This window comes from Colletotrichum spaethianum (assembly GCF_022836535.1).
Source record: "Colletotrichum spaethianum MAFF 239500 DNA, contig50, whole genome shotgun sequence".
Classification (NCBI taxonomy): Eukaryota; Fungi; Ascomycota; class Sordariomycetes; order Glomerellales; family Glomerellaceae; genus Colletotrichum; species Colletotrichum spaethianum.
The window spans coordinates 24,618-40,579 of NW_026054820.1; the positions used below are offsets into that span (position 1 = coordinate 24,618).

At 51.6% G+C, this 15,962-nt stretch overlaps 10 protein-coding genes across 10 annotated transcripts; 7 read left to right on the forward strand and 3 right to left on the reverse strand.

Moving 5' to 3' along the window:
- Positions 1-679: 679 nt before the first annotated feature.
- ColSpa_11731 (uncharacterized protein) lies at positions 680-1,480 on the forward strand (the record flags this gene model as incomplete). The annotated part of the gene is made up of 1 exon (XM_049277943.1): positions 680-1,480. One exon carries the CDS (start codon positions 680-682, stop codon positions 1,478-1,480), a length of 801 nt encoding a protein of 266 aa, XP_049133900.1.
- An 871-nt stretch (positions 1,481-2,351) lies between these two features.
- Positions 2,352-2,720, reverse strand: ColSpa_11732 (uncharacterized protein; the record flags this gene model as incomplete). The annotated part of the gene is made up of 1 exon (XM_049277944.1): positions 2,352-2,720. The coding sequence occupies one exon, from the start codon at positions 2,718-2,720 to the stop codon at positions 2,352-2,354; it is 369 nt and encodes a 122-aa protein (XP_049133901.1).
- Positions 2,721-3,290: 570 nt separating this feature from the next.
- On the forward strand, positions 3,291-3,512 carry ColSpa_11733 (uncharacterized protein; the record flags this gene model as incomplete). Its single annotated transcript, XM_049277945.1, has 1 exon — positions 3,291-3,512. One exon carries the CDS (start codon positions 3,291-3,293, stop codon positions 3,510-3,512), a length of 222 nt encoding a protein of 73 aa, XP_049133902.1.
- Positions 3,513-5,335: 1,823 nt separating this feature from the next.
- ColSpa_11734 (efflux pump rdc3) lies at positions 5,336-6,380 on the forward strand (the record flags this gene model as incomplete). Its single annotated transcript, XM_049277946.1, has 3 exons — positions 5,336-5,445; positions 5,554-6,013; positions 6,183-6,380. 3 exons carry the CDS (start codon positions 5,336-5,338, stop codon positions 6,378-6,380), a joined length of 768 nt encoding a protein of 255 aa, XP_049133903.1.
- A 17-nt stretch (positions 6,381-6,397) lies between these two features.
- ColSpa_11735 (MFS transporter eqxG) lies at positions 6,398-6,781 on the forward strand (the record flags this gene model as incomplete). The annotated part of the gene is made up of 1 exon (XM_049277947.1): positions 6,398-6,781. One exon carries the CDS (start codon positions 6,398-6,400, stop codon positions 6,779-6,781), a length of 384 nt encoding a protein of 127 aa, XP_049133904.1.
- Positions 6,782-8,106: 1,325 nt separating this feature from the next.
- Positions 8,107-9,858, forward strand: ColSpa_11736 (putative transporter; the record flags this gene model as incomplete). Its single annotated transcript, XM_049277948.1, has 3 exons — positions 8,107-8,189; positions 8,253-9,423; positions 9,472-9,858. The coding sequence occupies 3 exons, from the start codon at positions 8,107-8,109 to the stop codon at positions 9,856-9,858; spliced, it is 1,641 nt and encodes a 546-aa protein (XP_049133905.1).
- Positions 9,859-9,904: 46 nt separating this feature from the next.
- Positions 9,905-10,844, forward strand: ColSpa_11737 (low-affinity phosphate transporter PHO91; the record flags this gene model as incomplete). Its single annotated transcript, XM_049277949.1, has 2 exons — positions 9,905-10,649; positions 10,699-10,844. 2 exons carry the CDS (start codon positions 9,905-9,907, stop codon positions 10,842-10,844), a joined length of 891 nt encoding a protein of 296 aa, XP_049133906.1.
- A 728-nt stretch (positions 10,845-11,572) lies between these two features.
- On the forward strand, positions 11,573-14,311 carry ColSpa_11738 (vacuolar morphogenesis protein 7; the record flags this gene model as incomplete). The annotated part of the gene is given in 4 exon segments (XM_049277950.1): positions 11,573-11,654; positions 11,715-11,864; positions 11,882-14,140; positions 14,193-14,311. 4 exon segments carry the CDS (start codon positions 11,573-11,575, stop codon positions 14,309-14,311), a joined length of 2,610 nt encoding a protein of 869 aa, XP_049133907.1.
- A 323-nt stretch (positions 14,312-14,634) lies between these two features.
- On the reverse strand, positions 14,635-14,856 carry ColSpa_11739 (uncharacterized protein; the record flags this gene model as incomplete). Its single annotated transcript, XM_049277951.1, has 1 exon — positions 14,635-14,856. One exon carries the CDS (start codon positions 14,854-14,856, stop codon positions 14,635-14,637), a length of 222 nt encoding a protein of 73 aa, XP_049133908.1.
- Positions 14,857-15,106: 250 nt separating this feature from the next.
- ColSpa_11740 (uncharacterized protein) lies at positions 15,107-15,433 on the reverse strand (the record flags this gene model as incomplete). The annotated part of the gene is made up of 1 exon (XM_049277952.1): positions 15,107-15,433. One exon carries the CDS (start codon positions 15,431-15,433, stop codon positions 15,107-15,109), a length of 327 nt encoding a protein of 108 aa, XP_049133909.1.
- Between the last annotated feature and the right edge of the window lie 529 nt (positions 15,434-15,962).

Sequence of the window (15,962 nt, forward strand, 5' to 3'; positions counted from 1 at the left end):
TCGCAACTTTGTCCTTTGCAAACTTGGACTCACTACCTCATCATGTTCCTTAGCTTGCTTCTTTCCGTGACATAAAACATCTAAAGGTATTTGTACGCATGTCGAGTGTGTAACCTACAAGGCACACCCAAGAAATACATTCTCCCAGCAAAGGCGCAAACCGCGAATTCATTCAGCAACCTCCAGTCACCATTGAGTCAAAGCTCAGGGCCTCAAGCAGTATAGGAGACAAGCATGTATATCTCTCAAGGGGGCCCCACTAGAGCAATACAAGTCACGGCTTCCACGAAGAAGTACACAGATTCACTTGGTCTTTCATAATGATAACTAAAAACGCTACGAACTACCTGAATAAAGGGGGAAGAGCTCTGCCGCCGCTTGAGGTAAGAATTTACCTCCGGGCAAAGAGATGATTCACCCACCCGTAAGACTAACCTCTGTATTCGCATTTTGATAACCGCAAGGGTTGGATGCTCTTTTAGTACCTCTTTCTCTCCTGTGTTTCCAAGAAACTTCTTGTCACTACCATATAACAACAACAAAAGCACACCAAAGGTAAGCGTGCCACATTATTGCCCTTGTTTATGATGGATGTTCAAGTACTACTAGTTATCCTTACTTTCTTTACCCTCAAACAATGGAAATGTTGACCAACATAGGCAATAAATATACCGCAACGATGGCTGACGCAATAATGGCTGACGCCACGATCGTCCTTGAGACCCATATCTACTCCCACTCTCGCAACGGCCTGCCACCCTGGGTCCGGAGTTTTCACCTACGCCTCTCCCCAACCGGAACGAAGGCCGATATCCTCAAGCTCGTCCGCGATTCTATGATACGTCTTGGCCGCGCTGACCCCATTGCTGAGGCGCAGATCGTCCTTTATTGGACGCAGCAAGGCCGAGTTGTCTCCATCCCAGGAACCAGCAACTCACACACTATGGTCACGCTGCCCATTTATCGGCCGCCGCAGCTCTTGAACTTCAACGTCGGTTATCCCATGGTCGTCCCGCAACATCCTCAGACAATGGTGTACCCCGAGTACCCCCTGGCTCTGACCTACTCAGGCGGAGCAAATTATCTTCACTCATACAGCCCGAATTCTGTCACGATTCAGTCTGCCACGTTTCCTGCCCAGCAAATTTGGATGGTCTGCGGTGGTCACGGCTATGTCAACGTTCCCGTCCTCGGTACCAGCGGTGCTGGTAGCATCGATGGCCAGCCCGTAGTCTCAAATGTGGTCAGGGAGACTTGTCTAGACGATCTCGCGGAGGAAAGCCTTGCTGGAATGTTGGAGTGGACTACATGCCCTAACGGCCTCAAGCTGATCGCCATCGTCGACGTTGATGGTCGAAATGTCGTCCAGGGCCACGCCGGCCCTCCCTCCACTCCTGTTGTCACGGCCCAGATTAACAACCCGATCTCTCCCACTCCGGCCTCGCCAGATACTACTACCTCTCCAAGGCGGGCAGACTAATAGTTGGTGGCTGAGATAGAATATATATCGAGGGCAAGAACGAAGTACGAGAATCAGATGAGGATGACTGAGAATATTGTTACTTGACGGACGTCCGGTTTAACGCACGTGCTATCAGAAACTTTGAGCTTTGCTTTCACACACTTGCTACTGAGCCTACAGGACTCCTACTACTGTAGCGAAGTCACCAGCCTAGGAGCGGGTCTTGAGCTTCACCTACATCCTATCTTAATACACAAACCGAGTGTCCCTCCTAGTCCAGCCGACGACCGGCTTTAATTCTGAACACATTCCACGCGCATCATTGAAACTGGAAACATGTTCGTAAAGTCGGGCACTATGGGCCCCTGGCCCGGCGGCTCGTTTATATCGTCCTATTCGCAGTTCAAAGACCAAAACTCCCCACCACACCCCATAACAAGACTGACTAAGCGGTCAAGCGGCACTCGGCCCCTTTTCGCGCCACTCAAAACACGTTTCTAGATAGTCAGAGATGTGAAGAGTTTCAAGCTCCTACAAATACCGGTTAGAACTTGATGCTTTTTGTGTGAGTCCTTCAACCAGTGAGCTGTCAGAAAATGAACGACTCAATGGCTGACTGGTCATTTATCAGGCTCCGTAACTAATCTTCTAACGAAGTGCTGGAAGAATTAAAGAAAAGCGGTATAGATACAAACCATAACTAGAGAAATCAAGTTTGATATTTGCTGGCTAGAACTCTGAATTGAAACCACTATTGCTCCGATGCCTAGATAGTGTGCGACCATAACCATTTATGGCACTCCTAAATCAGGCTTTAACTTCTAATCTCTCTCGAAAGTCTCGCGAAGAATAACCTTTTCCCTGCTCCAAGTAGATGGAAGTTGTCGACTCAATGTGTCAAACGAATACATAATCTCCGGAATCTCTTTCCGATGAAGTACAAGATAATACCCAGAAAGTTGAACGCTGCACTGACAGCCGCAGATATGCCGAAGGTATTGACAGGTCCGATGTTGGCAAGATATTGAGTGGTGTGCTTGCTGATACCGAAGGCCATGAGTCCACGCGTGACAGGAATCACAACGAGAATGGCGCCCACAAAGCTCGGATGGCTGTCGATCAGGTAAGTGTTTCCAACCGTGCTGGCGGCGAGGATCACGATTAGATACCCATCTACAACAGAGGCGATGGCCATCCAGTGAAACTTCTCTGGATACTTGAGAACGTATCCGTACAAAGTTGTCAGAATTAGCGCCATCACCAGAGGCCGAATCCATGCGATGAATCGTTGTTCAGCTCGTGGATGCCTTGGTTGCGTCGGGCTGAGCAACGGATGATGTAGTCGCTAAGCCAGCCGACGAGCGGCACGCAGAGGAGCGCGGTAAGAACTTGGCCGAGCTGAATGAGAGAAACCGATGTATTGGACCATTTGTACGGCGGCTTCACTAACACTTCCGCGTATGTCATTTAAATGGAGGTGTCGATGCCTTGGAACAGGCCGTTGTTGACACCTATCCAGAGAACGTGAGGGAAGAGGAAAGCCTGTCCGATCTGCTTCAGGCAGAACCTGCATCGAGACCATGCCGGTTTCTGAACAAAAATCCGCATGTTAGAGGTGAAAGTTCGCTCTTCGTAACGTTCCGGATTGACAACTGGACCTTCATATATTGTTGTGTACTTCGGCCCAGGGGATCGGCTTATGTTGGTGGATGCCGGAACATCATTCTGAGCTGCCAGTATGTTACTCGGATCACTCGGGGTGTTTTCCATAAACGCCTCAATGCGTCGGTCATACGCCGTCTCAGGAATAGAGAGAAGCGTGAGAATCATGGCTACGCCCGAAAACCCGGCGAACATCCAATACCAGGACCTCCACCCGAGCGTGTCAGCCATGTATGAGGATGCGATGACCAAACTAGAGGTTGAGGAGGACCTCTGCAGACCCATAGATTTGGAAGACGCGGGCGCGTTGGTGGAGGAAATAGATATCCTGACGCATACAGAGTTAGGAAAATCTCGTCACAAAGCCAGCGCATGCGGAGGCCTTTAGCTGAATGATGAGTAGACCCAAGGACTGACACCGAGCTGCAGAGAATGCCGCAGTTATGCAGCCGCCCAGATGCCAGTAGTAGTTGCGGTTCGTTGCGCAGAGAACAGCAGACATGAAGCGAGGCACTGTAGACACCAACATAACAGGACGTCGACCGATAGCTACGGCGACTGGCATTGAGATCAAGTTACCAATGCCGAAGAGCAGGACGGGAAACGTAAAAAGACTCGAAATCTGATCGGGTGTGATTCCTTCACGCTCATACTCAGGCATAATGAAGACGATCAGCACGGTCAGAGCGGTTAGGAGACATAGACCGGATACCGCGTCTGTGTGGTCCGCACGTAAGCCAAGTTCTCTGGTGTAGGTCCAGATATTTTGACGGTCGAAGACTTACACAACACGATGATGCCTACTATGATTTTCTTGTGCCATCCGGGAAGGTTGAGAGGGTCTACAGCAACTGTGAGCCTTCCTACTCGCACATCTCGGAAAACATATAATCACCATTCTTTAGTCTCGGTGGATGAAGTCCTGACACACCTCTTGGGTCCTTGCTTGGAGTAGGAATAAGAATCGCTTCACCCCCTGTGATCAGCGTAGTGGTCCCGTCGAAGTAGCTACGATATTCCTTCTCGTCTTGGTTCAGTGTAACAATCACCTCGTCACCGTTATTCGTCGCGCAGTTTTTTCCAAGGTCTACAACCGGCTCCAAGGGGTCTGAGGCTCTCTCTGGATCCTTCATCATCGCGGGAGCCCGAGGGAAGGCCGGGCCAGATCCTCAAAAGTACTATGGCCGAGGTGGATATCCTAGCTCGGTGTAGGTGAGGAGCTTGCTGTCGCCGGCAACTATCCCGGAATTGTCACGACGTCTTACAAAAAGAGTCTATGGCCTGCTTGGCTGTGAGACGTACATGAGCCATTCCTCGTACCACAGCAGCGGGGATTCTTCTCGTATTCAATCTTAATCAACTAAAACGGCGTTTGAGTGCATTTCTTTATTTTTCGTTAAGGTTTGCTCTCCTCTGACCCCAAGTCTGCTATTATAAAAGGGCAACCGTACACCTAATTCCTGAAGCAGGTATGCGGGCGTATCGTAACTCTGTATAGAGCATCAATGCATAAGGCCCTGGCGACCGAAGGTTGCAGAATGCAGCTTCGTTGATACTATGTCGAGGGCATGGTCTTCATATTGATGTCCATATTGGTCTTCAATATGTAAAACCAAGAGAAAGCAGTCTTCACCGACTTTACGCGATGGTGCATTGGCAAAACTAAGACCACTTTCCAAGCTCGAGATTAACGTTTCTGCGCATTACCTATGTAACGCTGAGAGCCAAAACTGATACGCTTCTCAAGGCCGGGGACTCCCATAAGGTCCGAACAGGCCGCATTTCCTCCAGCAAGATGGCAATCTGGGGGCTCCCTGGTGCTCCTTCTTTCTCCTCAGTTTGACTCGATGAAAGAACAGCGAGGCAGCCTGCAGACATAGAATGCTAACAGATTGTCACCGCCGAGTCTTCACATACAAGATTTGTCCGAACTTATGTTGTCATAAGACTTCCTGCCCACCCATCACATTTTGTTCAAAGGCAAAGGTCAGCAAGCTCTCGCGAAACGAACGCACGCGAGTCACATCCGAACCCTCAAGTCACAAAATTCACGACAACGAGAGCAATGTTCAACAAAACCCGCGGCTTCTGGAGAAAGAACCTGGCGAGAGTTCGAATTGGCGCTCATCGGACGATAAAAACCCAGAAGAAGTTGCCTGCTTCCTGGAGCCGGAGAGCGACGACGTAGCAGCAACTGCAGATCCCCATCTTATGCCGGAGACATCCCAATTGGACCGGCTCGAACCCTTCGATCCAATACTGTGGCCGTCCAGGAAGAAATGGATGCATGTGTTTGTAGTGGCCTTCATAACCTGCGTCACGTGAGTACTACCGCATGGCTTTCATTGGCTTTCATGTGTAGTGACGCCTCTGGGCGTCGCACCGTTGCCGCCGACCTTGACGCTAACAGGTTTTCCTTCTGTTCACAGGCCATTGGCATCTGCTGTCTACACGCCCGCCCTGGATCAAGTGATTGGGGATTTCAAGATCGAAGACAACCCCACACTGGCGGATCTGACTGTCTCGGCCTACGTTCTCGGGTTTTCTGCTGGACCACTGCTGCTTGCTCCGTTGAGCGACACTTTCGGCAAGAACCCGGTGTATCAGACTTGCAATGTGCTTCTGACGCTATGCAACTTGGCCTGTATGGTCGCTCCGTCAGCCGAGTGGCTGGTCTTCTTCCGTTTCCTAGCTGGATGCGCTGGGGCGAGCCCGAGAACTCAAGGTGTTGGGACGGCAACAGATATTATGGCTAAGGAGAAGCGTGCCCGGGCCATGTCGGTTATGGCGTTTGGCAGCGTCTGCAGCCCTGCAGTAGGGTCGGCTTTAGGAAGTATTGTTGCACAGGCCTGGGGATGGAGAGGTTGCTTCGGATTCCTGGTTTTCATGGTAAGATTCTCCTTCTTGCCAATACCGTCTGTCTTGCGCATGGTTTGCGTTAGACATGATGGTAGCCTCGAGAGGCCGCAAATCAGGCATGCGGGTTTTACCGCTCTTTAGTCCTATGCGCAGGTCGGCTTTCGCCTATTATAGGCCGCATGCTAACGAGACAACGTAGGGGTTGATCAGTGTCCTTTTGACCTACCAGTTCATGTGCGAGACATATCTGCCTGTCCTTCGGCGAAAGCATGCCGCAAGGGGTGAGATGGGTGGAATGGTTGACGCTGACGGTCAGATCAGCGCCGAAAAGATCATCGCTTCGAAGCAGCCCTTGAGAAGCATGCTCTACAAGGCTGCGATTCGCCCTTTGAACTAAGCATCCTTCCGGCTATCATGGTAACTTCGTTCTTCTACGGCCTCCAGGTATGGCTGTACATTGACGTTCCGATGACATATAAAACGGTGTACTCTTTCACCACGGCAGAGGCTGGGTTGGCCTTCGCGGGGATGGGTGTGGGTATGTTCACCGGTCTAATCATCTTTGGCTTCTTCACCGACGTGATTGTGAAGAGGCTGGCACGGAATGGAGAAAGTTTGCCCGAGCATCGTCTCCCATTGCTCAATGGAGCGGCCATCCTTGTTGTGGTCGGTTTGATCATCTACAACATGGCGGCCCGGCCCGAAATGTCCTACCTGTTGCCGCTGGTTGGAAACTTCCTGATCGGCAGTGGACTATTCGCCATAACAGTGAGTCATCACTCGGATCCTGTCTTATGATGACGTGTGCGTTATTCAAAGATGAGCGTTGGGAATTAAAAGCCAGGGTTGCCGTGATAAATGCCACAGGCTAACATGAGTGTTACTGCAGATGGCATCAGCTGTGTATATCACTGATCTCTCACCGCAGCATGCTGTGGCATCAAGTGCTTCGCTTGCTATTCTCAGATACCATTCTGGGGCATTTTTTCCGCTTTTGGAGCATGCTTTCGAAACCCTCACCAGCAACAACAGCGCAAAATGGCTCATAACTGCTGCAGCTCTCTTGACCGTGCCGTTTGTGCTTTGGTTGCAGTACAGATGCGAGGAGTTCCGGGCGAGACTTCGTGATTTGTCGTAAGCTATGGTTTTTTAAACCAAGAGTCGGTGTTTTTACTATAAACCCGTGTGAACTTTGGATACCGAAAGGCAGAGAGACGCTGTCGTGTGGAATCATACATGATACATCCCTAGGTTGGGAGCAGACATTTGACTATGTACTATAGGAGGATAAAAGGGACGGAAGAAATCGATTTCATATAGTATCAAAGGATGTACATCAGGAATAAGTTAAAAATGATTATGGGTCACAACAACGTCAATACATATTGAAGGTGGTTCGAGACAACAAAGTAAAGAAGGCGAACATTTCGGGTCCTGATGGCTATATGGCTTTAAGCAAAATGGTTTCACTATTAACTAGCTGTATCGAATAGTCGGGCTTATGCGTCTATCAAATCTGGTTGTGTCACTGTCTTACGTAATTCACTGCGGTGGTTGTGGAGATTTTTTCCTGCTCCATCCGAGCGGCGGATGGCCAATGGTATCGACACTAATCGCATTGGACGTGGCACCGCGGAGCTGGATTACGCTAATCCCAAATGAAACCAATTACTTCGTCACGCGGTTCGTTCAACAAGCTGGGAAACAGGACGACCAACGCTTTCCCCACGTGTTGCAGCCACCAAGAAACCGCGGGATGCTATCGCGGTAGCTTGAATAGCATTTCGAGCCTTTGAAGCACATCACGATACTCGCCGATAAGAAGTCGCACGCGACCTTCCGCCACCATAACGCCCCTAAGAGATCTCCGCAATCCCTCCTCTACCCACCAAGGAGACGCTGCAAGCCCACCAGTCCTAATTGACCTCGATCAGCCGTCGGCAGCCTTAGGGGAACGGGGAGGGGGCTCCACCAACAATAGCAACTCCACTGTTGCTCAGACTGAGAGCTACGAGCTTGCGGACTACAACCACATCACTGCACGGAAGTCAACCGAGGATCGAGAGGCCCAACTACAACAGAAAAGACTTTGGAAAAAACGGTGGCTTGATGAGCAGGACGACATGAAGTTCTCACACAGCATTCAGTTCAATGCTGTTCCAGACTGGAGCAGTCATTATATCGCCTACAGCAATCTCAAGAAGCTGTGAGTCAGCAATGCGCCTAGGTGGTGCTGTGGGCATCTCGATAGCTAATGCTGCGCTATTAGGATTTACCAGCTCGAGAAGACTATCCACCAAACCTCCTCAGGTGATGCCGAATCGAGACCCCTTATCCGAAACGAAGATCCCGAAGAAGTTTTCAGCCGTGCGCTTGGCGTCGAGTTGGAGAAGATCTGCTCCTTCTATGTTTCCAAGGAGCGCGAGCTTCTCGACGAGGTCAATCAGCTGCTGGGTGACGTTGGTAACCATTCTTCCGAGGACGACGAGATTGATGGCGGGCCTAGACGGTCATTTGGCAGCGCATCCCGCCCGGGACTGTCGGGGTCTAACGGCAGACGGACTTCGGTGTCCGTCGACGGCAACGCTGAAGACAGCGACGATGACGAGGACGATGACGAAACAACAGGACTGACGAAAAGTCGCTCCAGTTTTGGCGGCGGCAGACGTAAAACGGTACCGAATCTTGGGCAGTCGACAACAGACATGACGGCATCGACCGAGTTGACGTTGGCAAGATCACTGCGGCGCTACAGCACCACGCAGGACGAGATGCCGGATCAGTCTTTCCTGTACTCCTCAGGCATCATGCTCAAGAAGCGGATCATCAGCCTTTACGTTTCGCTGTGCGAGCTCAAGTCATACGTGCAGCTGAACAGGACAGGTTTCAGAAAGGTTTTGAAGAAATTCGACAAGATTTTGGACAAGGAGCTGCGAGTCAAGTATATGAGCGCCAACGTCGACTCAGCGTACCCATTCAGTGAGGAAAATATCAAGACGATCGAGGAGAACATTTCCAAGATGGAAAAGGCTTACGCCCAGGTTGTCACGAATGGCGACGAAGCACTTGCCAAGCGCGATCTCAGGTCTCACCTCCGGGAGCATGTCGTTTGGGAGCGCAATACTGTCTGGCGAGACATGATCGGAATGGAGCGTCGCGCAGAGGCTGCCAGCTTAGGAAGAACGCTTCTGGGCAGAGATGGAGCGACCGGCTCGAGGAGACTTCAGGGTGATGATGAACTTGCCCCAATAACCAAGGAGGTCGTCACCCCGATTGGCCGTCTCATCGTGCCAACATGGGTCGCCAGTACGCCTCTGCTTACCCTTCTGCTCGCTGTTACCGCCTTCCTCCTGCTCATTTTCCTGCCCATCATGGAAAAACCCGAGCAACAGAACTGCTTGGCTTTGCTAGTGTTTGTCAGCATCCTTTGGGCTACTGAGGTCAGTTTCCATGCATACTGGTAAAACAAGTTGCTAACTTATGTACAGGCTATCCCGCTGTTCGTTACGTCACTCATGATACCCTTCCTATGTGTTGTTTTGACTGTTGTTCGCTCCGACGACAAGCCTCACAAGAGACTTGACGCAAAGGCTACCACAGCCTACATCTTCTCAGCCATGTGGACGCCCGTCATCATGCTCCTGCTAGGCGGCTTTACGCTTGCGGCTGCTCTGTCAAAATGCAAGATCGACAAGCGTCTTGCAACCTTCGTTCTCAGCAAAGCAGGCACCACTCCACGCACTGTCCTCATTGCCAACATGCTTGTCGCTGCTTTCGCCAGTATGTTGATCAGTAACGTCGCTGCGCCAGTGCTTTGCTTTTCCATTATCGAGGTCAGTATCCGTCTGATGAACCCCGACTGTGCCTCAAATTAACACAAGACTCTAGCCGATGCTGCGAACTCTGCCTTCTGAGTCCAACATGTCCAAGGCTGTCATCATGGGCATTGCACTTGCCTCCAATATTGGCGGTATGCTCTCACCCATTGCTTCGCCGCAGAACGTCGTCGCTATCGGTATCATGACGCCGGCGCCTACTTGGATCCAGTGGTTTTTCATTGTCATTCCAGTTGGCATCATTTCTTTGCTCATCATCTGGGTGTTATTGTTGATTACTTTCCAACCGAGCAAGGGAACTACCATCTCCCCGATCCGCCCTGTCAAGGAAAAGTTCACCGGCATCCAATGGTTTGTTTCCATTGTGACGCTGGTCACGATCGGACTGTGGTGCGCAAGCCATCAAATGGAGTCCATCTTCGGCGACATGGGCGTCATCGCCATCATTCCCATCGTTCTCTTCTTCGGTATCGGTATCCTGACCAAAGAAGACTTCAACAACTTCCCATGGACCATCATCATCCTTGCTGCCGGAGGTTTGTCTCTGGGCAAAGCTGTCAAGTCATCGGGTCTTCTGCATACCGTTGCTGGCATGGTTACTAAGGAAGTTGAGGGAATGAGCCTTTACGTCGTCCTTGTCGTCTTCTCGGCGCTCATCCTTGTCATCGCTACGTTTATCAGCCACACTGTTGCAGCTCTTATCATCCTGCCGTTGGTGTATGACGTCGGTTACAACATGGACGAACCTCATCCCAACCTGCTGGTCATGGGCGGAGTCCTTATGTGCAGTGCCGCCATGGGGCTACCAACAAGTGGTTTCCCGAACATGAGTAAGTCGTCCCCCGAACTGATACGAGCCATCAACTAACATCTTTGTAGCTGCTATCATGAAGGAGGACTCGACGGGTCAGAGATATCTCAATGTGAAGCACTTTATCAGCCGAGGTGTGCCCAGCAGTATCCTCACTCTAATTGTTGTGGTAACTCTGGGTTATGGTCTCATGAGAGTGGCTGGGCTAGACTGAGAGATGTCTGCCACAAGCTCTCGTTCACGATAGTACGCGCACGGATCCCGTTTCATGCCTTGAATTTATCATGCTTTTTATTGACTTTGTTGCATTATGGAAGAAGCGCAAGCTCACGGAGATACTGTTTTGGATTAATAGCATAGACGGACCTGTTCATATAGGACACTGGGTCTTTTCTTTACTTCGTTCTTGATTGTTCAATATGTAGATTGGAGTAAGCATTAGAATGGTACAGTGAAGCGTTTACTCAAAAGGTCATACACACTCTCTATGGCCTATTCCAAACTATGAACGAATTGGCAGGATCAGGCAGAGCCATTGCAACATGTGTTGAAGTCGAAAGTAAGCTGCCGCAATGCATGTGAAGTCAATGTAATGTTAATCCCGGGACTTCGCCGGCCAATCAACTCCTGTTAGTAGACCAGGTTGAAGGAGGTGGAGACGGGCTGCTTCAAGCGGAAGGGTGGCAGAGGCGCTAGTACCCATTTGGATGAGGAAGAGGTCATCGGCTCCCTTGTGGGTACTTCGTCCTGACGTACCGCTAAGGCGGCGCACCTTCGCCCAGCCATACCCGAACCGACGCTTAAAGCTCAACAACCTCTCCCACGCGCCGTCATGATCGCACACTGACTGCTGTGACGACTCGGCGCACTCCTTACGAATTCCCCTCCAGATGAGGGTTTACTGAACGTATAATATATTCGCCTTGCGGGCTGGCAGTCGCCATGCTTTCAGCATTTACAGCTCGGCCCATCATTGAGCTAAAGCCGGGGGTAAAGTCCAAGATCGAGACAATCCTCGCGCATGGTGCGTATCAAAAACTACTAACCTTCCACAGAAACTGCTCCAGCTAACGAGTTCCCCCAGGCGATCGCGTGTTCGTCGGCCTCAATAATGGTGTCCTTCGTATCTACCGAGTAAACGAGCTACCGCCTCCATCACCGACCAAGGCCAACGGCTCTCAGCCGGCCGCAACGAGTCCACCGGAAGCAACCGATGAACCCGAGCCGCCCAACAGTCCAAGAAACCCACAGATCTGCTACGCGAAGTTGACAAGTTCTCGAACAGAGCAATCGAACAGCTCGCCGTCATTAAAGAGGCCAACACGCTTGTCTCGCTGTCGAACTACTACGTATCGTTACATGACCTCGGGACCTACGAGCTTCTCGAGACCCTATCGCGAACCAAGAATGCAACATGCTTCGCTGTAACATCAAATATTGTCAAGGATGTAGCCACCGGAATACCAGAGATCATTAGCCGCTTGGCGGTGGCAGTCCGTCGCCGGCTGCTACTATGGAGCTGGCACGAAAGCGAGCTGGGCGCCGACGTGGGAGAAGTCATGCTGCCGGAATCGATACGGACCGTGACATGGGCCAGTGCGACAAAGATTGTCTGTGGAATGAACGCTGGATACGTGATGGTCGATGTGGTTACCCACGAGGTCGAAGACATCAATAGTCCCGGCTCTGCTGCATCGGGCGGACAAGTCAGTCGGTTTGGAGCTGTCAGCAGTGCGGGCATGGGGTATATGGGTCTTGGAGGATACATGCCCAAGCCGCTTGCTGCAAAGTTGGCTGAAGGGGAGCTACTACTTGCCAAGGACATCAACTCTATGTTCATCACCGACGAAGGCAAACCGGTTGAAAAACGACAAATCCCATGGCAATCGGCTCCTGAACAGATCGGATATTCTTACCCTTATATCCTGGCATTACAACCTCCATCCAAGGGCTCCCTTGAAGTGAGGAACCCGGAGACTCTGCATCTGCTGCAGACCATTTCGCTCCCGGGCGCGGCGCAACTACATTTTCCGCCCCCTAACGTCAGTCTTGCCCATGCGGGCAAGGGATTTCATATATCTAGTGACCGATGTGTGTGGAAGATGGGTGCTACCGATTATGACTCGCAAATCGACGAACTGGTGGAAAAGGGCAAATACGATGAGGCCGTCAGCATTTTGAACATGCTAGAGGACGCTCTGCTTCAGAACAAGAAAGAGACTCTTCGGGAAGTCAAGATGTTGAAGGCCGAATCTCTTTTCAAGCAAAAGAAGTACTACGATTCCATGGACCTTTTCAACGAAGATGACGTTCATGCGCCGCCTGAGCGAGTCTTGAAACTTTTCCCGCCTTCCATCGCTGGAGAGATGTCTGGCTGGGCGCACGGTGCGCAACCAGATGAATCAAGCAGTGACGAGAAGGAACAGGAAGACGAGTCTCAGGAGAAGGCAAACGGCGAGAAGTCTGTCAAAGAGGATACATCAGCAACCCCTACGTCACCCGCGAAAGGGGGCGTTGGCTTTGCCAAGCTGTTCATGGGACACCGAAAGGCACCGCAATCAGACGCCGTCTCGATAATGTCTAAGAAGGACACGGTAGATGTCGAGGAGACCGGCAGTACTCGAAAGAAGCCTGATGATAATCAACCTCTTGAAGGGGACGACCTCCGGGACGCTGTCAGGTCTTTAGCTGGCTACCTTGTTGGAACAAGAACACGCTTGCAACGGGTCATTGATCCGAGTACTGGCAAGCTGAAGAGATCGGACACAAACGGATCTACTGAAGAGGCAATGAAAAGTTTCATGTCGGGATCACACTTCGAAGAATCGAGCAGCCAGCTTGAGGGAGAGATCCGAAGGACTTCGAGGATCGTCGACACAGCTTTGTTCCGAAGTTACATGATGACCAGCCCCTCCCTGGCTGGTCCACTATTTCGCCTTCCGAACTTCTGCGATCCAGATGTTGTCAACGAAGCGCTACTCGCTCACAGTCGATACAACGAGCTGGTAGACTTCTTTAGTGGCAAGAAGCTTCACTCTCAGGCACTGGAACTCCTCAAACGCTTTGGAACTGCCCAGGGACCCGACGAAGCCGCTCCGGGCCTACACGGTCCTCAGCGGACTGTGACCTATCTGCAGGCGTTACCACCGTCCGAAATCGACCTCATTTTGCAATACTCTGAATGGGCTCTAAGAGCAGACCCAAAATTGGCCATGGAGATTTTCATTGCCGACTCCGAGAACGCCGAGACCTTGCCTCGTGGTCGGGTCGCACGCTTCCTTGGAGGAATTGATGCTAGCCTGGAGGTTCAATACCTGGAACATATCATCAGCGAGCTCGACGAATCGACACCGGAATTCCACAACCGTCTGGTCGAACTCTTCATCAAACAATTGAAAGACAAGAAGCGGGATGACGAATGGGAGGCAGAAATGAGCCGCTTCGTGCGTTTCCTCAAAACCAGCAGCCAGTACAGCCTCATCAAGGCATTCAGTCTCATCCCACGCGATGGTACTATACACTCGCTCCCATAGTTGGTATTGAGATATCTAACCTTTGGTAGATCCCGCCTTTTACGAAGCTCAGGCCATTGTTCTGAGTAGCATGGGCTCGCACAAGCAGGCTCTGGAGATATACGTGTTCAAGATGAAGAATTACGCCAAAGCAGAAGAGTGGGTTTGATTCACTTGAGAAACTGGATGCGAGCTAACTTGCGTAGGTATTGCAACCAGGTACACAAGTCTAAAGACTCTAGGCCTTCATCTCCGGATCAGTCGCGGCGGCCGTCGTCAGCGGGTGACCCAGAAGATTCATCCCCGTCGATTTACCACACGCTTCTTTCATTGTACCTCACGCCACCTCCGCCTCACAAACCAGCCCACGAGCCGGCTCTCGAGCTGCTCTCAAGACACGGGTCGCGTCTACCAGCAGCTTCGACACTTTCTTTGATTCCCGATGACCTTCCCGTCCGTGATCTGGAGTCATACTTCCGTGGCAGAATTCGGTCAGCTAACAGCGTCGTAAACGAGTCGCGCATCGTGGCTCGGCTGCGAGACACGGAGTTGGTGTCTACACAAGCCCTGCTGCTTCTTGGTGATAGTATCCCTGGTGGGCAGGGTGGCCGCAACAGAAGGGTAGTAATTACGGAGGAACGCCTCTGCGGCGTATGCCACAAGAGACTCGGCGGCAGCGTGGTGTCGGTTTTGCCAGATAACAACGTCGTCCATTATGCCTGCCTCAACAAGGCATCGTCGCAGAGGCCGCACAGCTCACGGGCGGGGAGTTGGGCTCGAAGGTTTTCGTGATCAAGGGGGTCCTGGTGTCTTTGTGCGAAGGTGTCGGTGTTGTTTTTCATCGTACATATTGGTAATTGCATAGCCTTGGGTAGGGAGCGGCAGCATGATACAGCAATACCCCCGTATATAGGTGGCAAGAATGTACGATGGCGCTCTGAAGGGAGGCGTTACTTATTGTCGCTCAGTCATCATTGGGAGGTGCCTCCTCGCCGTAGTTCTCCTCCTCAAGTGCTTCGTCCACGATGGACTTGGGGGCAGCGCCGTTCCTGGTGGCCTCCTTAGCTTTGTCCTCTTCCATGCGCGCGGTGAGCTCTTTGTTTATGTCCTCCTGGGCGGCGTTGATAGACTTGCGTAGGGCGTTGAGGTAGATCGCCTTGTCGCTGGCGCTGGAGGTCGCGGGGGCTGACAGAGACTCGGAGAAGCTGAAAGGCTCGTTGGTGGGAGACTTGTAGGTGGCCGAGAAATGGAAGACCGGGGCCGAGGCCGCGGTGCCGTTGGTGTTTGTCATGGTCGGAGTAGTCTATCAGGATTTCGTAGATCGGATGGAGAGACGCGGGGTTAGAAAACAAGGAAACTGTCCGTTCTGTATGGCCGTTCTGTGTGTCGTTGGAAGAGAGGGAAAAAATAATAATTATGACGGAAATTGGGTGGGTGTGGCTTGTCGGGTTTGGCTTGGAAGAAAGCCGTCGCCCCTCCATTCCAGTTGACTTGAGGGCCGCAGTAATGTTCCGCTGAAGATGGGACTTCGGGACAACTGCGGGGTTGATTACACTAGCCCAGCCCACGCTCCAGCCCAACGCAGGCCAGGGTCGCAACCCGCGGCGCGTCAGTGGGAACGGGGGGCTGGTACTTGTGCACTACGGGTGGGCGGGGAGGATGGAAACTCATCAAAAGTACAGGCATCTGGGACGGGATACTGTTCCTTGGTTCAGGTTCAGGCCATGCATGGTACTACGACAGAGCGGGCGCCACAAGGAGCCTGGTTGTTCTCTGTGAATGGGTGACGCTGAATGGTGAATTGGCCTCGGTCGCTGACC